This window comes from Asparagus officinalis, chromosome 10 (genome assembly GCF_001876935.1).
Source record: "Asparagus officinalis chromosome 10, Aspof.V1, whole genome shotgun sequence".
NCBI classification, from domain to species: domain Eukaryota; kingdom Viridiplantae; phylum Streptophyta; class Magnoliopsida; order Asparagales; family Asparagaceae; genus Asparagus; species Asparagus officinalis.
Window position 1 is genome coordinate 72,944,128 of NC_033803.1, and position 19,269 is coordinate 72,963,396.

The 19,269-nt window shown below is 39.6% G+C and overlaps 3 protein-coding genes across 14 annotated transcripts; 2 read left to right on the forward strand and 1 right to left on the reverse strand.

The window, feature by feature from the left end:
- Positions 1,118-2,615, forward strand: LOC109826940 (cysteine-rich repeat secretory protein 11-like). Its single transcript, XM_020393950.1, has 2 exons — positions 1,118-1,402; positions 2,496-2,615. Exons 1-2 carry the CDS (start codon positions 1,118-1,120, stop codon positions 2,613-2,615), a joined length of 405 nt encoding a protein of 134 aa, XP_020249539.1.
- Positions 2,613-10,455, forward strand: LOC109826019 (transcription initiation factor IIB-like). Of its 12 annotated transcripts, XR_002243164.1 has the most exons (7): positions 2,621-2,686; positions 3,120-3,178; positions 3,258-3,294; positions 3,539-6,602; positions 7,492-9,309; positions 9,720-9,796; positions 9,874-10,455. XR_002243164.1 is itself a non-coding variant. In XM_020392969.1 (6 exons), the coding sequence occupies exons 2-6, from the start codon at positions 3,171-3,173 to the stop codon at positions 9,924-9,926; spliced, it is 264 nt and encodes an 87-aa protein (XP_020248558.1). In that variant the 5' UTR covers positions 2,621-2,686; positions 3,120-3,170; the 3' UTR covers positions 9,927-10,455. The 12 variants fall into 12 exon arrangements, 3 of the variants coding, with proteins under 3 accessions (XP_020248556.1, XP_020248558.1, XP_020248557.1); XR_002243161.1 differs by having other exon boundaries at positions 3,258-6,602; XM_020392969.1 differs by lacking the exon at positions 3,539-6,602 and having other exon boundaries at positions 9,221-9,309.
- LOC109825854 (putative pentatricopeptide repeat-containing protein At3g23330) lies at positions 10,599-12,943 on the reverse strand. Its single transcript, XM_020392758.1, has one exon. The coding sequence runs from the start codon at positions 12,921-12,923 to the stop codon at positions 10,839-10,841; it is 2,085 nt and encodes a 694-aa protein (XP_020248347.1). The 5' UTR covers positions 12,924-12,943; the 3' UTR covers positions 10,599-10,838.

Genomic DNA, 19,269 nt, shown 5'->3' on the forward strand with positions numbered 1-19,269 from the left:
CGGTCGGCCGGAGGGGGATAAGGAGAGTTCATATAACTTTAGGATTTGCATTATTTTATGTTGTATTATGATATTGGTAGAAGTTATGTTTGTTTGGTGTGCTAACTAAATTTAAACCGAAGGCATACCTGTTTCGTTTCGTGTGCTAACTAAATTTAAACCGGAGGCATACATACCTGTTTCGTGCTAATAAGAAAAACATCACCTCCGAACCCTACATTTATAAAAGAAAAATTCTTTAAGGACCCAAAATATGGGACCAATAAAGGGGACAAGTGAGGTGTTCCCCTCCTATTGGATAATGAGTTGGCCATTATTAATGATGGCCAACTCATTATCCAATAGGAAGGGGACACCTCACTTGTCCCCTTTATTGGTCCCATATTTTGGGTCCCTGTAGCAAAGCTCTTTATAAAACGCTGTCATCTGAACTCAAAACCAAAATCTGAATCCGAGTAGTCTGGGGAGGGAAATGGTTCCAGCGAGTTGACTCCAACAACACCGGTAACATCACCGCTACCCAGCTCCAGGTAGGGGTGCCAAACGGTTTGGATATATCCGAACCGATCCGCATCCGTATCCGAACGGATACGGATATGTTAGGCTAATTTTAAAACCAGGCGGATACGGTAACGGATACGGATCTGGTTTCGGATTTTTTTTCGGATACGGATTCGATAACAGATATGAGTGTTGCGGATACGGATATCCGCAATGTAATAGTGATTCAGGTAACTGGGTCCCAAATTTATAGTTACAAACCCGCTAACTCAAAACCAAAAGTAAAAAAAAAAAAAACCCTAGGCCCTCACCCTCAGGTCGCCTTCAGTGCTCCACTCCATCTCCAATTCTCGACGATTCTCCACTCCAGTCTCTTAACTCCTTTCGCAAAGAAAATAAAAAAGCTAGTAAAACCACTACAGAGAGAGAGAGAGAGAGAGAGAGAGAGGACCATCATCCTCAGAGAGAAGAGAAAGGGGAGGGGGAGAGAGAGAGAGCAAAATCAATCAAACCCTAGAATTAAATGTGCATTTCGAAAACCTCAATCATATTCCTCCTCCTTTTCTCTCTCCTCCTCAACCCAGTCTCATCCGCCGACCTCTTCGCTCTCATCTACATGGGTTGCGCCAGCAATGGCGGCGGCAGCAGGGGGCCCGCATCCCAACAAGCCCTATCAGCCCTCTCCTCAGCTCTCATTGCTCAGTCAGCGAGCTCCAAGTTCTTCAAGACATCGTCTTCTTCAACTGGGCAGCAGATTTCTGGGTTGTTTCAGTGCAGGGAAGATCTCAGCAGCAGCGATTGCGCTGCCTGCGTTCAACATCTCTTGCCCATGTGGTCGTCTTTGTGCGGTAGTTCCGTTGCTGCTAGGATTCAGCTCACCGGCTGCTATGCTCTGTATCAGGTGATGAATTTTTGAGAAATTGGTGAATTGTCTGTTTTGTTGGGGGATGTTTGAAATGGGTTGCTCCTTTTTACCTAATGGCCTGTTTGGATGGAGGGTAGAGAGGGGGAAGGGAAGGGAAATTTTATTTTAATCTTGTTTGGGAGTTTTATTTTGGAGGGTAGAGGAGGGGAATGGAGGGGAAATTTGGCCCAAATTCTTACACCCCAAATTGGGGTGTAATGGAGGGAAAGGGAAGGAAGGGGAAAAATTCCCCTTCCTTCCCCTTCCTTCCCTTCCCTAAGTAAACTCCCAAACACACCATAAATGTTTCAGTGGGTCATTGGTGGATTAAGCTTTTGTTCATGCTATGTTGTTTTTGACTGTTACATGGTAGTGACCTTAATGGGTGCTTTTATATGAAATATATTTAATTTTTTACCCTTTGGATGATGTTTTGTGCAATGCTTTGTAGTCTGTATCAGGTGACAGAATTTTCAAAAAAAAAAGGTGAAATATTGGGTTGCTTTTATCCCAACATTTTTGGTGGGTCACTGGCAGATTAGGCGTTTGTTGATGCTACGTTGTTTGTTTTTATTGATATATTGAAAGTGACCTTAATGTGTTGTTTTATTTGTTTGATGGTGTAAAATTTTAAGATGTTTTCCCTTAATTTTTGCCTTTTTTGATTATTGATTTTGGTGCTATACTTAGTATTAGGTGTGAAGTTTTTTTTGGAAAATTCCCTTTTTTTTCTTAGGGAGCGCAGTTTTATTATTATTATTATTATTATTATTATTATTATTATTATTATTTATTTTGCACAATTGATAGTGGACTGTCGGTTAATTTTCTAATGAGTTCGTAGAGATTATAAGATTCTGTTCTTGCTACTTTGATTTTGTTTATCATGTCTGCAAACGACCTGAATATTCATATGTTTTTCTTTAAATTTCTAAATTTTCATAAATAATGTACTAGTTTCCCCCTTGTTCTCCGTAACACCATTGCTAGTGTTCCAAATTTGCAAGTGGCGGAATAAGGGCAACACCAAATTTTCTTGACTTCTTACATTTCCAAGGCTTTTTACCCAATTATTCTTGTGCTTCTCCAGGTCTCAGGATTCCCTCAGGCCTCAGGCACTCAAATGCTATTCAAAACTTGTGGTTCTGGCAGTGCCGGCAGTGGATTCGAACAGAAGAGAGAGATCATTTTGTTGACACTGATATATTGAAATGTATCAGGTGGTTGACCTAGCTACATTAACAGGTGCTTGTATAGTTGCACTTGGGCCCAGTATTGCAGGTACAGTGATTACTGACTTTAATTATATATATTCCATGAGTTTAACTATGCTATTGTGGTAATTTTGAATGAAATCTAGCCAGAGGGTTACTTAATAAACTTAATGAAATCTAGCCAGAGGGTTAATTAATTCTATTTGTTGAATATCCGTTTATATCCGTGATCATATCCGATTCGATTCTCAAATATCCGAACCGTATCCGTTTCCGATAAGTGCGGATATGGTTAAGGTTTTTTCTTACCGAAGATGATCTGTATCCGTTTATAAAAAGCGGATATGGATATGGTAAATGTCATATCCGAACCGTATCCGCTCCGATAACACCCCTAGCTCCAGGTCCTTCTTTATCTCTTTGCTTCAACTTTTAGCCCTAATCCTAAAACCCTAAAATCTTGTTTTTCCCCTTGATTTGATTTGAATTTTGGCGATCAGAGAGCTCTGGCGGTGGGAAACCTTCGAATCCCCCTCTCTATCGTTCAGCAAATGAGCAGGTTCGGTCTCTTGATCGATCGTTCTTTTTAGGGTTTATAGCGTTGATATGTTTTTTAAAATGGCTCTTTGTTTTTGCAGGATGTATGATTTTGATATGAATGGGACTATGTTGAAGGTGGATTGAGATTTATTCTCTTCGGAAAATTTTGGTGTTTTAGTTTTTTTTTTAATTATTCTTTGCTTGCATTTAGTTAGCTTCTTCTTTATGCAATTTTGATTAGTTAAAGTTTATTACTGCTACATTAACTTATATGTGTTCTATTGTTGAACACGACCCTTAAAACGTATGAATGCCTGTTGTTGTGAAGCTACTAGAAAATTGTCCCTGTTTATGTAATTTTATTGGTCTTTTCTTGCAGAATTTGTCGCTCTTAACAAGTTTCTTTCTAAGGTGAGTATTTCTACTAAGTTTTTAGTAAGTTTGGGATGATACATTTCAAACTGTGTTACACTTGTCATTCATTATGTGCATGTTATTCTATCGTGTCTCATTTATTTAACACTATGCTTACATGAGGGATCGTACATTTTTAATACAATGTCAAATATACTTAGAACCTGTGAATATATGTTTACGTACAATATTGATATACTTTGGACACTTTAGTTTTATTGAAGGAACTCAGACAGATCCTTCATCTTTAGTATCTTGAGTTGGTATTTTAGCATTAATATGATAGAAGGAACCATGTGAATATCTTGAATGTTCTAAAGACAGAATAAACATACTAAAAGTTCAAATGGTATATCAACGTGGTGCAAGGTCAAGAGCATGGATATTGTCTTGGGGCTAGGTTGTACTAAACATTTCATTCTCTATTTATTTTCTTGCTTGTATGCATCACAGTTAGATGTGTTTGTTTAAGTTCTTATTGATAGTTTTCTTTGTCTTCACAATGATGAGCACCATATATTCTCAAGGAATTTAGGAAATGCCATAATTGGATTTATGACAGTTAATTTCTCCTTAGATATGTGTTTGACTTATGTTTTTAGTAAGTTTGGGAATTATTTGATTATATATTTCATTTGATTAAACGGAAATAGAAAACATAATACTTTTCTTCTTGATGCACGTTTTTATTTGTAAATATGATATTCTCATCTAGAACCAAATTCATAACAAGTGTGAAGTTTGACCTCGTGGGCTTTGATATGATTTCACTATAGAATTTACTATTAGAGTGTCAATTTTCTCAACTGTAATTAATATATACATATACAAAATAACTAATTTAGTTGGGTCATAATGACAAACATGTATACACAAGAATCAAAAGTCTTTTAACTTCACAATTACCCATCAATGAGACTATACTATAAGCAAGGTGGCAAAATATCACTTCCCTCTTTCTTCTTCTTGTTCGTCTTCTCGAACTGCTTTGATTATGCAGAACTCGTGCCTTCATGAGGAAGACTCCATAGTGATATTGATCTATGTTCACTAGTTGCTAAAGAAGACATTACATCTTAGCCTAAGAAGGACAAAGAAGAATATAGAACATGAACTAAAATGTACTCAAATAAGCATGGAAAGGTAAAAGAGTAATCTTTGTCTTAAATTAACTCAAAGCAGCATAACCCTCAATGTTCGAGGTGTCTCGTCCGATTTACATGCTAGGTATAAACATGCAGCGACAAATTTAGTTGGATCCCTACTTTGGCAGCCTCCGATTACTTTCATATTTCTATAGTTATCCTTGGCAGAGTCCTTTAAAAAATTGTTTAATTTAGAACCACAACTGAACAGACATTGAAACTTACGATGATCTTAGAGAAGTTAACAGAACAAGGAATTCATGAATGGAATTTGCATGGAGGGAGTTAGGAAATTTGTACCTTCATGCGTGATACAGCAGGCAACCGGTTACAAGCAAACAAAGTGATCAGAAACTAATCTTTTCGATAAAACACCGTTCTTTTTGGATTAATTATATTCTTTTGGTTAATTATTATGAAAGCACTCGAGGTTTGACCTACCATTTCATACCTCTTCTTCACAAAGCTCCTCATTTATTTTAAATTCCTCTTTCAACGTGTGTTACACGCAATTTTTAAACAAAATTAACAATGAAGATAATGGTAGGAGGGGTTATAATAAGAAAATAACAATTGGGGCATCCTAATAATTAATTAGACTCTGATGGTTTCGTAATAATTAGTTTTTTATTTTAGTTTTTTCAAGAACCTCATTTACCAAAATAAGATTTCTACAAAAGCCCTTTTCTTTTAGCCAAGAACTCTAAAAAAACTTCTGAGATGCTATCACGGATGCATAGAACATGAAAGATGAAAAATTACGACGTTATTAAGAACAGTGCTATCAACTAGTCTAATAATCTGATGCATCAAGAACTCAAATTCAACATGAATACAAAACTCAGCGAAAATGAAGAAAATAACAATTAAACATCCTAGTAATTGATCAAACTCTGATGGTTACATAACGATTAGTTATTTTATTTTATTTTTCAAGAACCCAATTTACCAAACAAGATTTCTATAAAAACCTTTTTCTTTTTGCCAAGAACTCGCTGAAAAATCTTCGGAGATGCTATCAAGAGCATATTGAAAAATGAAAGAAGAGGACTTGTGATATTATCAAGAACAATGCTATCAGTCTAATAATCTGATACGTCAATAACTCAAATTCAGCATGAATATAAAACTCAACGATGATGAAGAAAATAACAGTTGGGCATCCTAATAATTGACCGAACTTTGATGGTTTCATAATAATTAGGTTTTTATTTTATTTTTTTCGAGAACACAATTTACCAAAACAAGATTTCTACAAAAACCCTTTTCTTTTTGCCAAGAACTCGCCGAACAATCTTCACAGAAGCTATCAAGAATGCACTGAAAATGAAAGATGAGGACTTTTGATGTTATCAAGAACAATGCTATCAACTAGTCTAATATCTGATGCATCAAGAAATCAAATTCAGCATGAATACAAAGGAAAGAAACATAAAACTCAATGAAGATGAAGCAAAATGAAACACACCTGTCTCCAATGCTATCAATTAGCCTAGAAATCTCATCATCAAGGTCGATCTGAATCATTGCAGCAACCTCAGGAACAACAGAGACATTGTTCGGATCATCATCACCAAGCATCCTCTCAGCATTGAAGACAATTCTTTCCTCAAGAACTAAACCGCACTCTGAACAGATTTTATCCGCATTGAAGACATCTGTTCAAAGTGCGGTTTAGTTCTTGAGGAAAGAATTGTAGAGGATGCTTGGTGATGATGATCTGAACAATGTCCCTGTAGCTCCTGAGGTTGCTACAATGATTCAGGTCGACCTTGACGATGAGATTTATAGGCTAATTAATAGCATTGGAGACAGGTGTGTTTCATTTTGCTTCATCTTCATTGAGTTTTGTGTTTCTTTCCTTTGTATTCATGCTGAATTTGAGTTCTTGATGCATCAGATATTAGACTAGTTGATAGCATTGTTCTTGATAACATCGCATATTCGAAATTTTACAAATTAGCCCTCTTTTTTCTGAAAATTTGCAAATTGGTCCTTTTCCCCCACATTGTTCTCATTGGTGAGGCAATCGCGAAGAGCCTTGATTCTCCTTGGTGAGGATCGACGCTTTAAAAATAGAAATTTTACAAATTAACCCTCTTTTTTCTGAAAATTTGTAAATTGGTCCTTTTACCCCACGTTGTTCTCCTTGGTGAGGCAATCGGGAAGAGCCTTGATTCTCCTTGGTGAGGATCGACGCTTTAAGGATAGGTTTTGCTTGGTCAAAACCATATCTCAAAATAAAGGGGGCGTTTTGACGCTGCATTGTGCCTTATAAGGCAGGGATATATTGTCGATATACCCTATCTTATAAACGCACAATGTGGCCAAATCGTCTCACCCTTTATAAGGCAATGACTCTATCTTACCGATTTGTAAGATGAGTTCAATTTCCTTTTATATCTGAAATTAACAAACACTTAACTGCTTGTTTTCAGTGGAATATCCTTCCGGAGCCTTTTCATCGCATGCGGTGAATGGACGTCGTGACGAATATTATTCGACGTCTGATGATTTTTCGCCGATTCCACTTGCTTCCCAGTTTGTTCCGGGCACGTCGACAGAAGTTGCCCAAGTGGTGAAGGAAGGTGGACATCAAGCCCTTCGTCAGCTGATTACAGATGCGCCCCTCGTGAAGGATGTTAGTTCCGTCCAGTCTCTCAGGAAGACTGATTTCTTGTTTGGCGATTCTTTCAGAGATCCTGATGCAGCATTTATTGACGCTGAGCAGTGGCTTCATAAGACTGGCAATGGCTTCCTCTATTTACCGAAGATTCTTGATGCATCAGATATTAGACTAGTTGATAGCATTGTTCTTGATAACATCACAAGTCCTCATCTTTTTATTTTCAGTGCGTTCTTGATAGCATTTGTGAAGATTGTTCGGTGAGTTCTTGGCAAAAAGAAAAGGGTTTTTGTAGAAATATTATTTTTGATAAATTGTGTTCTTGAAAAAAATAAAAACCTAATTATTATGAAATCATCAAAGTTCGATCAATTATTAGGATGCCCCACTGTTATTTTCTTCATCTTCGTTGAGTTGTATATTTATGTTGAATTTGAGTTATTGACGCATCAGATTATTAGACTAGTTGATACCAATGTTCTTGATAATATCACAAGTCCTCATCTTTCATTTTCAATACGCTCTTGATAGCATCTCTGAAGATTTTTCAGCGAGTTCTTGGCAAAAAGAAAAGGGTTTTTGCAGAAATCTTGTTTGGTAAATTGGGTTCTTGAAAAATAAAATAACTAATCATTATGAAACCATCAGAGTTTGATCAATTACTAGGATGCTTAACTGTTATTTTCTTCATTTTTGCTGAGTTTTGTATTCATGTTTAATTTGAGTTCTTGATGCATCAGATTATTAGACTAGTTGATAGTATTGTTCTTGATAACGTCGTAATTTTTCATCTTTCATGTTCTATGCATCATTGATAGCATCTCAGAAGATTTTTCAGAGAGTTCTTGGCTAAAAGAAAAGGTCTTTTGTAGAAATCTTATTTTGGTAAATGGTGTTCTTGAACAAAATAAAATAAAAAACTAATTATTACGAAACCATCAAAGTCTAATTAATTATTAGGATGCCCCAATTGTTATTTTCTTATTATAACCCCTCCTACCATTGTCTTCATTGTTAATTTTGTTTAAAAATTGCGTGTAACACATGTTGAAAGAGGAATTTGAAATAAATGAGGAGCTTTGTGAAGAAGAAGAGGTATGAAATGGTAGGTCAAACCTCGAGTGGTTTCATAATAATTAACCAAAAGAATATAATTAATCCAAAAAGAATGGTGTTTTATCGAAAAGATTAGTTTCTGATCACTTTGTTTGCTTGTAACCGGTTGCCTGCTGTATCAAGCATGAAGGTACAAATTTCCTAACTCCCTCCGTGCAAATTCCATTCATGAATTCCTTGTTCTGTTAACTTCTCTAAGATCATCGAAGTTTCAATGTCTGTTCAGTTGTGGTTCTAAATTAAACAATTTTTTAAAGGACTCTGCCAAGGATATCTATAGAAATATGAAAGTAAGCGGAGGCTGCCAAAGCAGGGATCCAACTAAATTCGCCGCTGCATGTTTATACCTAGCATGTAAAGCGGACGACGCACCTCGAACATTGAGGGGTATGTTGTTTTGAGTTAATTTAAGACAAAGATTACTCTTTTACCTTTCCATGCTTATTTAAGTACATTCTAGTTCATGTTGTTTTGAGTTAATCTAAAACAAAAGATTAAATTAGTGCTGCTTGTATTGGAGATGGGGGAGCTACAGACAATAACATCGCCCAGGAGAGCCAATTTATCCTAGATCAATTTAAGGATGCTGGTGAACCAATGGTACCAGGTTTCACTAAGGCATCACAGCTCATGGTAAATTTCTTATTTCAATTTTTTTATACTTGTAGTTGTATATTACAACTTATGCTAGACTCTAGTTTCAAATTTTCTATACTTGTAATTGTATATTTGTCAAATAAAATTTAAGAGAACCTTGCAGGGACGATTTTGTTCAAAGCTCGGCATGTGCCATGGAGCTACAAGAGCTGCAAGAGAGGTTGTTCGCAACTTAGAAGAACTCAATCTAAGGTGTATATAGGTCGTAATCACACACTGCATCCTTTTTGTATATCAATTGAAGCTATATCAGTTTGGTAGGGGTTTGAGAAGGGAATGTGAGGTGAAGGGAGGTGCAAGAAGGTGGAGGGATGGATATCCCTTTGGACCACATGTTTGGTTGGAGAGGAGGCACATACTTTTGTTATTCATTTTCTCTCTCCACTTGCATCCTCCCAAATTGAGGATTCTTCTCTAACTTCTTAGTTCATTTTGTAGTGTCCTCTCCCTGACCTGACCTCCCCTCACTCTACTTCCCCCTCTAAAAACCCCTACCAAAGATAAATCTATATATTATCCCTCACTTCGCTTTCATTCCTGCCAAACCAACCCACTTATGAGGTTCATAATTAACAAATGACTATGCTCCCTTCTTTTTTCAGGAGGCTACCTGCATCTATTGCGGGGGCGGCAATTTATATGGTTACTCAATTATCAGATGAAAAGAAGCCTTTAAAAGGTATTACTTTTCTTTTTAATATCAGGAAAGGACTGGTTTTATTAGCGTTCAGGATTTAGGGAATTTGGGTTTTGCAGATATAGCGCTAGTTACGAAATGTTCACAGGGATATGTACCCGTCAGCTGCTAGAATCATACCAAGGTGGTTTAAAACTGATGTCTCAGCCCTCCGCAAACCCCGTAATCTCGCCAACTGAAGCCTTACGCAAGGCTGTTCTACATGGTGCATTGTAAAGAGAGATGAACGCAATTCCGGAGTCCGATGCGCTTATATGGAAGTGGATGTGGAGGTGATCTGAGATTTGTGTTTTGCCGAAAGAATGAGATTGAAGATTTTCTTCTGTTAGATCTCTTACTGGCTTGGATCTATTGAAAACTGATGTATTTGGAGTAGGGGGTGTAGCTTTCATGTTGTAAACAACCAGTTTTTGGGCACTGTAGGAGTCTGACTAATTTCTATACTTGTTTCAGTTTTATACCGTATCATAGATGTAAAGGGAGAGACGTGTAGATACATAATTTGGGGGACTGGGTAATTTGTATAGCTTCAGGAGGATTCTTGTGATGTGTGTTTCTTGTATGTTTCCATGTGTAGTCTCTGTTTGAAGAAAACAAAAGTATTGCCTTTTCAAATTGGAGAGGGATTACACACCTTCATATTCTCTGTTTGCAAAGCTCCAGTGTTGTGTCATATGACTCTTATTATTGACCGATCATTCAGTTCAATTTCAGTTCAGTTTCATTTTACAGCTCTCCTATTTGAATTGAGGGAGAGAAGGTGGTATCATATATGGATAATACGCACATAAAGAGAATATTATTCAATCTCTAAAATGAGATGTGTCTCAACTCCTCCAGTTTACGTTGGTTACACCAAAATGAACCCCTCTTGCCAAGTTAAAAATGTGTTCAACTTACAGCAAAGAAGAAAAAAAAATGCAATTACAACGAGGATAATTCAATCATATATGAAATTTTCGCAACTTATTGAGCAAGCATTATAAGACTGATGATTTCTGTAAAGAGACGTGCTTTCAAAATCCTACCAATAATCACCACAAGAACACTTGCCATCTCTAAAATGATGGAATCTATTTGTATCTCTAACAACAATCTCCCTCCCAACAATCTTCGAAATAAACTTAGTTGCGGTGTGACAATCCACACAAACCCTTAAATTCTTCGTCACTCTAATGGTAGTCCCTGGAGGAGTACTTATAATCCCAAATGTTATGGCAAGCCTCTCACTATGCCCACACAAAAGCTCTCTCTTATGCTCTTCGTCGATATCATGAAGCACATCCTCAGTATTTGCTACATACCCTTCTCTCTTCATTTGTTCTTCTAGAACTTCCCAAGCCTGGCATATTTGATCGAAACAAGGGTGAGATTTATCATGAGCAACAAAAGCGTGAACTTTGTTCTTCACTTCGATCCAGCTTGAAGCGGGTTGCTTCTCTAAGCCTTTTCTCTTCATTGCCACTCTCGTCTTTGCTGCTTCTTTCCAATTACCAGCAGCTGAGTAAATATTCGACATTAGGACATGAGATCCCATATGTTTAGGGTCGAGCTCGAATATTTTCTCCGCCACTTCCTCAGCTAATTCAAGGTTTTTATGGATTCTACATGCACCCAACAACGTGCACCACACACTTGCGGTTGGTTTAATATGCATTTTGGATATAAACTCGTACGCTTCAGATAATTTCCCTGCACGGCCAAGAACATCTGCAACTACTGCATAATGCTCTAAATGCGGGGTAATTCCGTAATCTTTCCTCATTCTATCGAAATATGCACGTGCTTCATCAACAAGTCCAGCGTGGCTACAAGCAGTCAAAACTGCTATAAATGCCACATAATTTGGTTTTCCATTTTCCAGGGCCATCCTCTCGAACAAAGAGAGAGCTTCGTCAGCCGGTCCATGCAATGCATATCCCATAATCATGGCTGTCCATGTAACAGTATCAGGTACATGCATGTCGTCAAAGATGGATCGAGCAACACATATATTTCCACATTTGGCATACATATCGACCAGAGAACTGGCCACAAACACGTTATCTTCAAACCCTCCTCGGATTATGTATCCATGAAGCTGCTTTCCTAGACGCAACGTCGTTAAGTGTGCACAAGCTGGCATTATACTTGAAAAAGTCACGGGCATAGGTTTAAGTTCGTTTAAAAGCATCCTACGAAAAACACTAAGCCCCTCATCGAACATCCCATTCTGAACACACCCTGCAATCAAAGAATTCCACGCAATCGCATCAGGGTTCGGTAACAAATCAAATACTCTAAGAGAGTAATCTGCTCGTGTACAATTTGCGTACATATCAACCAAACTACTCCCCATAAAAACATCAGAATCAAACCCATTTCTCATGGCATACCCATGAATCTCCATCCCTTTACAAACATCCACAGACTCCGCAAAAATCGGTAAAACAGTCGATAAAGTGAACGCATTCAGCTTCAACCCAACAAAGCCCATCTCTCTAACCATCGACAAAGCCTCCTCATACAATCCGCTCTCGGCGACACCCGCAATCATAGTATTCCAAGAAACAACATCCCTAACAGGCATTTCATCAAACACCTTCCTCATCCTGACAATACTGTCGTCGAATTCATCGGACAGTTTGTGGGCATCCCCGGAACCGCCCAGTTTAGAGTACATGTTCATAAGGGCATTGCCGGTGTAGAGATCGGAATCCAGACCCAGCACAACCACAGACCCATGAAGGGATTCGCCGAGCTTGCGCGCCCGGAGAGCAGCGCAGGACTTGAGGACTGAAGGGAAGAAGTTGTGGTTGGGTACGAAACCCGAGGCGCGGAATCTGATGAAGAGGGAGACGGACTGGGCGTGGAGGCCGTGGGAGGTCGAGGAGCGGATGAGGGTTTTGTAGGACTGAGGGGGAGGAGAGGGGAGAGAGGAGAAGGAGAGAAGGGCTTCGTCGATGAGGCCGAGGGAAGAGTAGATGGAGGTGATGACGGAGGGGGATGAGGATTTGAGGAGGTGGGCATGGAGCTGATGAGCTCGGGATGGGGTTTCGACTGAACATGATGATGGTGGTGATGGGTTTTGGAGAAGAGATTTTAGGAGGGAAGAGGTTGGAGTTCGCATTAGAGGGTTATGCACGTTTTTTTTTCTCTATCTGCATCTTATTTGTCAAAACCGACGGTTTTGACGAAAAATTTCACTGGGCTTCAAGTTTGGTAATTTTTTTCGTCAAAACCGAACTCATGGCTGAAACTGAATCGGTTATGACAAATAAGTTGAGAATAAGTTGTTTTTTATAAATATGTTTCAAAATGGGTTTGTTTTCAAATTTTGTCCTATGTTTTATTATAGCCCAAATAACTTTTGCCGATTTAATTAATTTAATTGAAATACAATTTTTTTTGCTATAAAGTCTTTAAATATAGAGAAAATTATATCAAGGCCCCAATATGAAGAACCTCGTGTGAGTAGCCCCTTCAACCTCTCCCCGCCGTGGATTAGACAAAAAAAAACTCAATTAATGAATTTGGGCCCCTCCACATCAGCTGTATAGAGGAAAACTATGGTATTTCCTCATAAATCCTAAAAAATGCTCTTCTCCTTCTCAATGACGCGGTGATCTGATGGTGGAATCGAAGGAAAAATTTCCTCTATTTTTCTCAATCATGAGCAATAACTATTATGTAATATTTTAGGATTTTTTCTCTTCAACTATCAATACTCCTCTTGTCCTAAAATTCTCTTCATTCATCCTTCTACCTTCCCTTCATTAATGGCTGAGAAGGCTATTATATGCATTGTCTCCTCAGATGAGAAAGCAGCTTTCTCAATAATTAACTCTTCAACCACCATTATAAGATTGAAGTTTGATGTGCCAGAGAGGATAAAACTTCCATACGATTCTTTACCGTTGGCATACAAAAATAAAACAAATTGCAACTTTAATTTTTCTATTGAGAACGAAGATGATTTGTCGTGCATGGTGGAGTATAGCCGCAAATATTGGGTGTAAAGAGATTTATATGAAAGCTTTTTCTAAAGACCAGAGGATTCGACTTCCCATAGCACCCAAAAAGTTCCATCAGACCTGTAAACTATCGTTTTTTTCAAAAAGAAATTTGTGATTTCTGTTTGAACAACGTAACATGATGAAAATTTAAACAAATACTTGTTAAGTGCGACTAGTAACATGTTACATATATGCGTTCATATGTTATGTTTATGTGGTTGGATGTTAAGTTCAATAGGTATGACGTTAAGTCTAATATGTTGGATGTTAACTCTAAAAGGTTTTATGTTAAGTCTATTATGATTGAATGTTAAGTATAAGAGGTTGAATATTAAGTGAATGTTAAGTATAAGGGATTGTATGTGTTGTGCGCAGCGGAAATTTCGGCAGCACCTCCGGTGCGCAAGGTGCACAACAAGAGATTAGATCACAATGAAATTCTTGCTTCTCAAAGGAAACAAGAACCAAAAGCCAGATATCTCATCAAAGTGAGATATCAGCTCTTCCTCTCGTCAGCTCTAGGACTGCGCGTCGAGGGTCCTCTCGTCAGCTCTAGGACTGCGCGTCGAGGGATCCTACAAGCTATTACAAATCACGGTAAGAACACAACTTTTACGTGGTTCGGCAAATAGCCTACGTCCACGGGGCAAGGAGGGGGGAGATCTACTATTAGAGGGAGAGATACAAATAGGATTTACAATCACTCAATCTAAACCCTCACACAAACTCTCAGATCCCTCACACAATTATCTCTCTCAAAAGGGGATGCACAAATAAAGAACTGCTGCAGTCAAAACCTTCTGCACACCAATCAGCCGCTGCCTTCGCACATGAATCAGCCGCCCAAAATCTCCGTGTACATGCGATTTTCTTCTCCAAAGCCGCACACCTCTGTCCTTTTCGTTTGATGCCGCCAGGGACCCCCTCAATTGCTTCAAATTCGAAACCCTAGGCAAATAGGGTATTAATAGGCAGCTGGTGTTTGTTTTCGGGTGGGCCTGCTAATGTTCTCAACTCCTCACGCGTTTTCCGCTTTTGCATTCACCTCACGTGGGTTGTGGCCCCCACGTCTTCACCTGACCAATCAACAATTCTCCACCTCGGCGAAGTTTTCCCAAAACTGAGCCGACACTGACCACATTAAACGCCTCACTTGTTGCATCCAGTACGCCATGGCAACGGGCTCATGACAACGGACTCCATCCACACAAGTCGAGACCCAAACGGGAGTGCGAACACTCAATCCAAACCAAATAGTGTCTACTCACCAATCAAACTGAGCCTACACCGACTACACCAAATGCCTCACTTGCTGAGACCCAAATGTGAGTGCAAACACTCACCCCAAATGTCGATGTCGCTCACCAAATCGATCTCACCCCCATCAACTAATCCAAAACCCGGCTGCATCATAAAGACTGCCTACGTATCCTCTTGCCCAAGGAATCAAGCCGAACGTAGTTCATCCAAATGACCGCTAACGACCTCAATCAAGAAGAGTTCGCAATCCTTCTCTAATATCACGATCAAGTCTACGGCTGATAGCACCTCCAATGACCCCAAACTGAAACAATCCAAACACCTCCACCTGAGATGAACCAATGGCCATATCCAGACTACATCTATCAGCTGCAATCGAATCCAACTCATTATCTGTATCCAAATCCAAATGATCCCCAATCTGTGTCACCTCAGCTGGAATCCCAAATGATGCAGTATGATCTGGAGTCTCCACCCAACATGGAGTAGCATCACTCTCCACCCGCTGCGATGTCCAAAAGATCTGATCACCACTCTCCACCTGCCGAGAGTTAAACGTGACATACCTGCTCAGAACAAAATCAGAAGCAATACCTGATAATCAAACACGCCTCTGAATCCCAAATGTGCTATCGGATCAAATCTCACATCCACGATGTGACCAAGTGCTGGGTAGCCAAACATCCGACGTAACCCAAAATCTGAAGCAGCTCCACCAGATCCAAAATCTCTACATGCAGCAGTCGGCAACCTATACATGAGATGATCCAAACATGTCGTAGCCCGCACACCAATGCCAATGCTCGACATCAAACGCCGATCCTCCTCCAGAAAGGAACAGCTCCCCAAATCTGTCATCTCATAACGTCGCCTCAAAGTTTCCACACCAATGAAGTGTCTCCAATTGCCGTGAGCTCGACACAAATGCATAAATAGGTCCCTCTTGTACCTCCCTCTAACATCAGACTGAAGTACCTTCACCTTTCTGCCAATACACTTCCTCCATTTGTTGCGGGCTTCTAGGACTTCACACCAACGGGACTTGGTTGCAACCCACCAATGCCTAGAGCAATCCCCAACTGCGAAAACCACACACCTATTACCTCCCAATGATGCTCCCTTGGAAGGCCCCCGAATGCCTGAATGAACACCCCTTAGAAGACCCCTCGAATGATGGATAGAAGTGCCAAACTCCACCTCGGTCTTCTTGCTCATACCAATGGGTTCACAGGACTTCAAACTGCAGGTCAAAGCACTCCTCAACAACCTATGCACGACATTACCAATCAAATAACCCAGCATCAAACAACGCCACAGTCTAGCCGAATCAGATGAAGTCGTCATCTCCCTATCAATCGCCGTGCTTCCAAGCAAATAATACAAATTGCTTCTTCTGACGCCCTTCATCACAATCATGGACCCCAATGTGACCTTCAAACGTGCATCCACCAAGGTCACTTTATAGCCAGATGCCACCAAAGCTCCTAGTGAAATGATGTTCTTCGACAACTGCGGAACGAACCTCACTTCTTCCAACTCCCGTACCATCCCGTCACTCATCTTAATCCGAACGGTACCAATACCACCAATAGAGCATGCATGTCCATTACCCATGAGCACAACATCCTCTCTTTCCAACTTCTGAAAGCTGGAGAACCAATCCCTCCTAGGGCAAACGTGGTATGAAGCACTCGAATCTAACATCCACTCTGTAGAGTTGGCAACACAAACTGACGGTAGTGCAGACAACGAATAGCCCGAAGAATCCGAATCTGAATTGTTGCCACTAGTCTTGACAACATTCACCTCTGGAGCTTGTACAGCTTTTCCCTTATTCTTCTCGGCTCGATCTAACTTTGGGCATTCGGCTTTCCAATGTCCATCCTCTTTACAAAAGGCACACTGATTCCTACGAATCCCACGATGTGCACCTCTAGACTGTGACCTCCTGCTTCGGTTTGAACCACGGCCATGAACTACTAATGCATCTCCCGATGCCTTCTCAGAGGACTCATCAACACTCTTCCTCAACTCATAATTCACCAACGCTGAGGTCACCTCCTTATAACTAACAGTAGTTCTTCCATTAATCATAGTTAGGACAAACGTACCATAATCATCTTTGGGCAATGAGCACAGAAGTAACATCGCCTTGTCTTCGTCCTCAAATAATCATCATCGGACAACGAACACAAAAGTAGCATCGCCTTGTCTTCATCCTCAACCATGATATCCACATTAGCCATGTCTGAAAGTAGCTTTGTGAAGTTATTAACATGCTCCCTAATGGAAACTCCCCTCTTCATCTTGAACTGGTAAAACCTCTTCTTCAAGTGAAGCCGATTCTCAATGCTCTTCGTCAGATACTTCTCATTGAGTGTTTCCCACATTCTCTTCGCCGACGTCTCGTTCATCACGTCATAAATAAGATCCGGCGTCAAGCATGACCGAATAACTCCACACGCCCTACTATTCATCTTCTTCCAAACCTTAGCTTCCATCTCGGCAGGTTTCTCTTGTAACTCAAGAGTCTCCTCCAAATTCTGAGCGTCCAAGGCGTCCATCACCTGACATCTCCACAATCCGAAATTAATCTTGCCGTCGAACTTCGGAACATCAATTTTCATGTTATTGATGCTCAAACTATGTATCGTCTTCGTAAGAGACGATCCCGAAGTGCTTGTTTCACCCATATTGTCGATCTAATCTTCAAATAAGAATCCTTCAGCGAATCCTTCAAACAAGCTCCCAAGTCCAACCCGGAGCTCTGATACCACTTGTTGTGCGCAGCGGAAATTTCGGCAGCACCTCCGGTGCGCAAGGTGCACAACAAGAGAGTAGATCACAATGAAATTCTCGCTTCTCAAAGGAAACAAGAATCAAAAAGCCAGATATCTCATCGAAGTGAGATATCAGCTCTTCCTCTCGTCAGCTCTAGGACTGCGCGTCGAGGGTCCTCTCGTCAGCTCTAGGACTGCGCCAAATTCGAAACCCTAGGCAAATAGGGTATTAATAGGCAGCTGGTGTTTGTTTTCGGGTGGGCCTGCTAATGTTCTCAACTCCTCACGCGTTTTCCGCTTTTGCATTCACCTCACGTGGGTTGTGGCCCCCACGTCTTCACCTGACCAATCAACAGTATGTTAAGTCTAATGGGTTGAATGTTAAGTATAAGTTGTTGTGTGTTAAGTCAATGAGTTGTATGCTGAGTCTAATGGATGATGTGTTATTTCTAATGTGTTGAATGTTAAGTCTACAGGGTTAAATGTTAAGTCTAATCAGTTGAATATTAAGTCTAACGGGAAGAATCTTAAGTCGAATCGGTTGAATGTTAAGTCTCATAAAAAGAATGTTAAGTCAATGAGAAGAATGTTAAGTCTAAATGGTTGAATGTTAAATTCTAATAGGAAGTTTGTTAAGTATAAATGGATTGAATGTTAAGTCTCGTATGTTAAGACTAATAGGTTCGATGTTAATTTTTGTAGTTAGGATGTTGAATGTGAGCATTAATTTGTTTAGTTTTTATTATTTGTTATTGATTATATATTATGAACATTTTCTAAAAATGTGCAGCATTGTCCCCACTTTGAACTCAAAATGTACAAATATTTGCGCGATGTCAGCATGTGTTTTAGATAGGATTCCCAATGATAACCCGTCTAGCGATAATATTATGATGATTGATGATATGATCAACAGTTCAAAAAGGATTTCTGCTTGGTAGTACATTGTTTTAATCGAGGAGGCCATGTGATCATCATCGACTTCACCACATTGCTCACAAAAGTGCAACCGACGACGCATATTTTTCTTTAGTTTTGTGTTTAGAGTGTTTTTCACGGCCGCCATCGTCTTGCCCCTGCCGTCCATTGCAATCAACGACTTCGAAATCATGATCAGATACTCCCTTAGATGCCGTTTTCACCGAAAAACCCTAATCTTAAGTTGAAATTCAAGAGGGAAAAAGAAAATAGAATTTGGGATTTTTGGGTTCCTATTTACAGTAGAAGAGAGAGGGAGAGAGTACTTGAAAGGGGGATTTTTTGGGTTCCTGTTAACAATAGAAGAGAGGGAGAGAGTAATTGAAAGGGAGTTGGTGCGGTTACAAATATCGTAATGTCATATCATAAGGTTTAGTAATAATTTTAGGTGAGCTTTCTCTCACACTGCTTACGTGACAGTCTAACTGGGGCTTTGGCACAA

Excerpts from the sequence above, each read along its gene's own strand:
- LOC109826940 (XM_020393950.1), top strand. The coding sequence starts at position 1,118 with ATGGGTTGCGCCAGCAATGGCGGCGGCAGCAGGGGGCCCGCATCCCAA. Across the intron at positions 1,403-2,495 it reads GCTGCTATGCTCTGTATCAG|GTCTCAGGATTCCCTCAGGC; the intron begins GTGATGAATTTT and ends GTGCTTCTCCAG.
- LOC109826019 (XM_020392967.1), top strand. The coding sequence starts at position 2,617 with ATGTATCAGGTGGTTGACCTAGCTACATTAACAGGTGCTTGTATAGTT. Across the intron at positions 2,687-3,538 it reads ACTTGGGCCCAGTATTGCAG|AATTTGTCGCTCTTAACAAG; the intron begins GTACAGTGATTA and ends CTTTTCTTGCAG. Across the intron at positions 9,310-9,719 it reads TTAGAAGAACTCAATCTAAG|GAGGCTACCTGCATCTATTG; the intron begins GTGTATATAGGT and ends TTCTTTTTTCAG.
- LOC109825854 (XM_020392758.1), bottom strand. The coding sequence starts at position 12,923 with ATGCGAACTCCAACCTCTTCCCTCCTAAAATCTCTTCTCCAAAACCCA.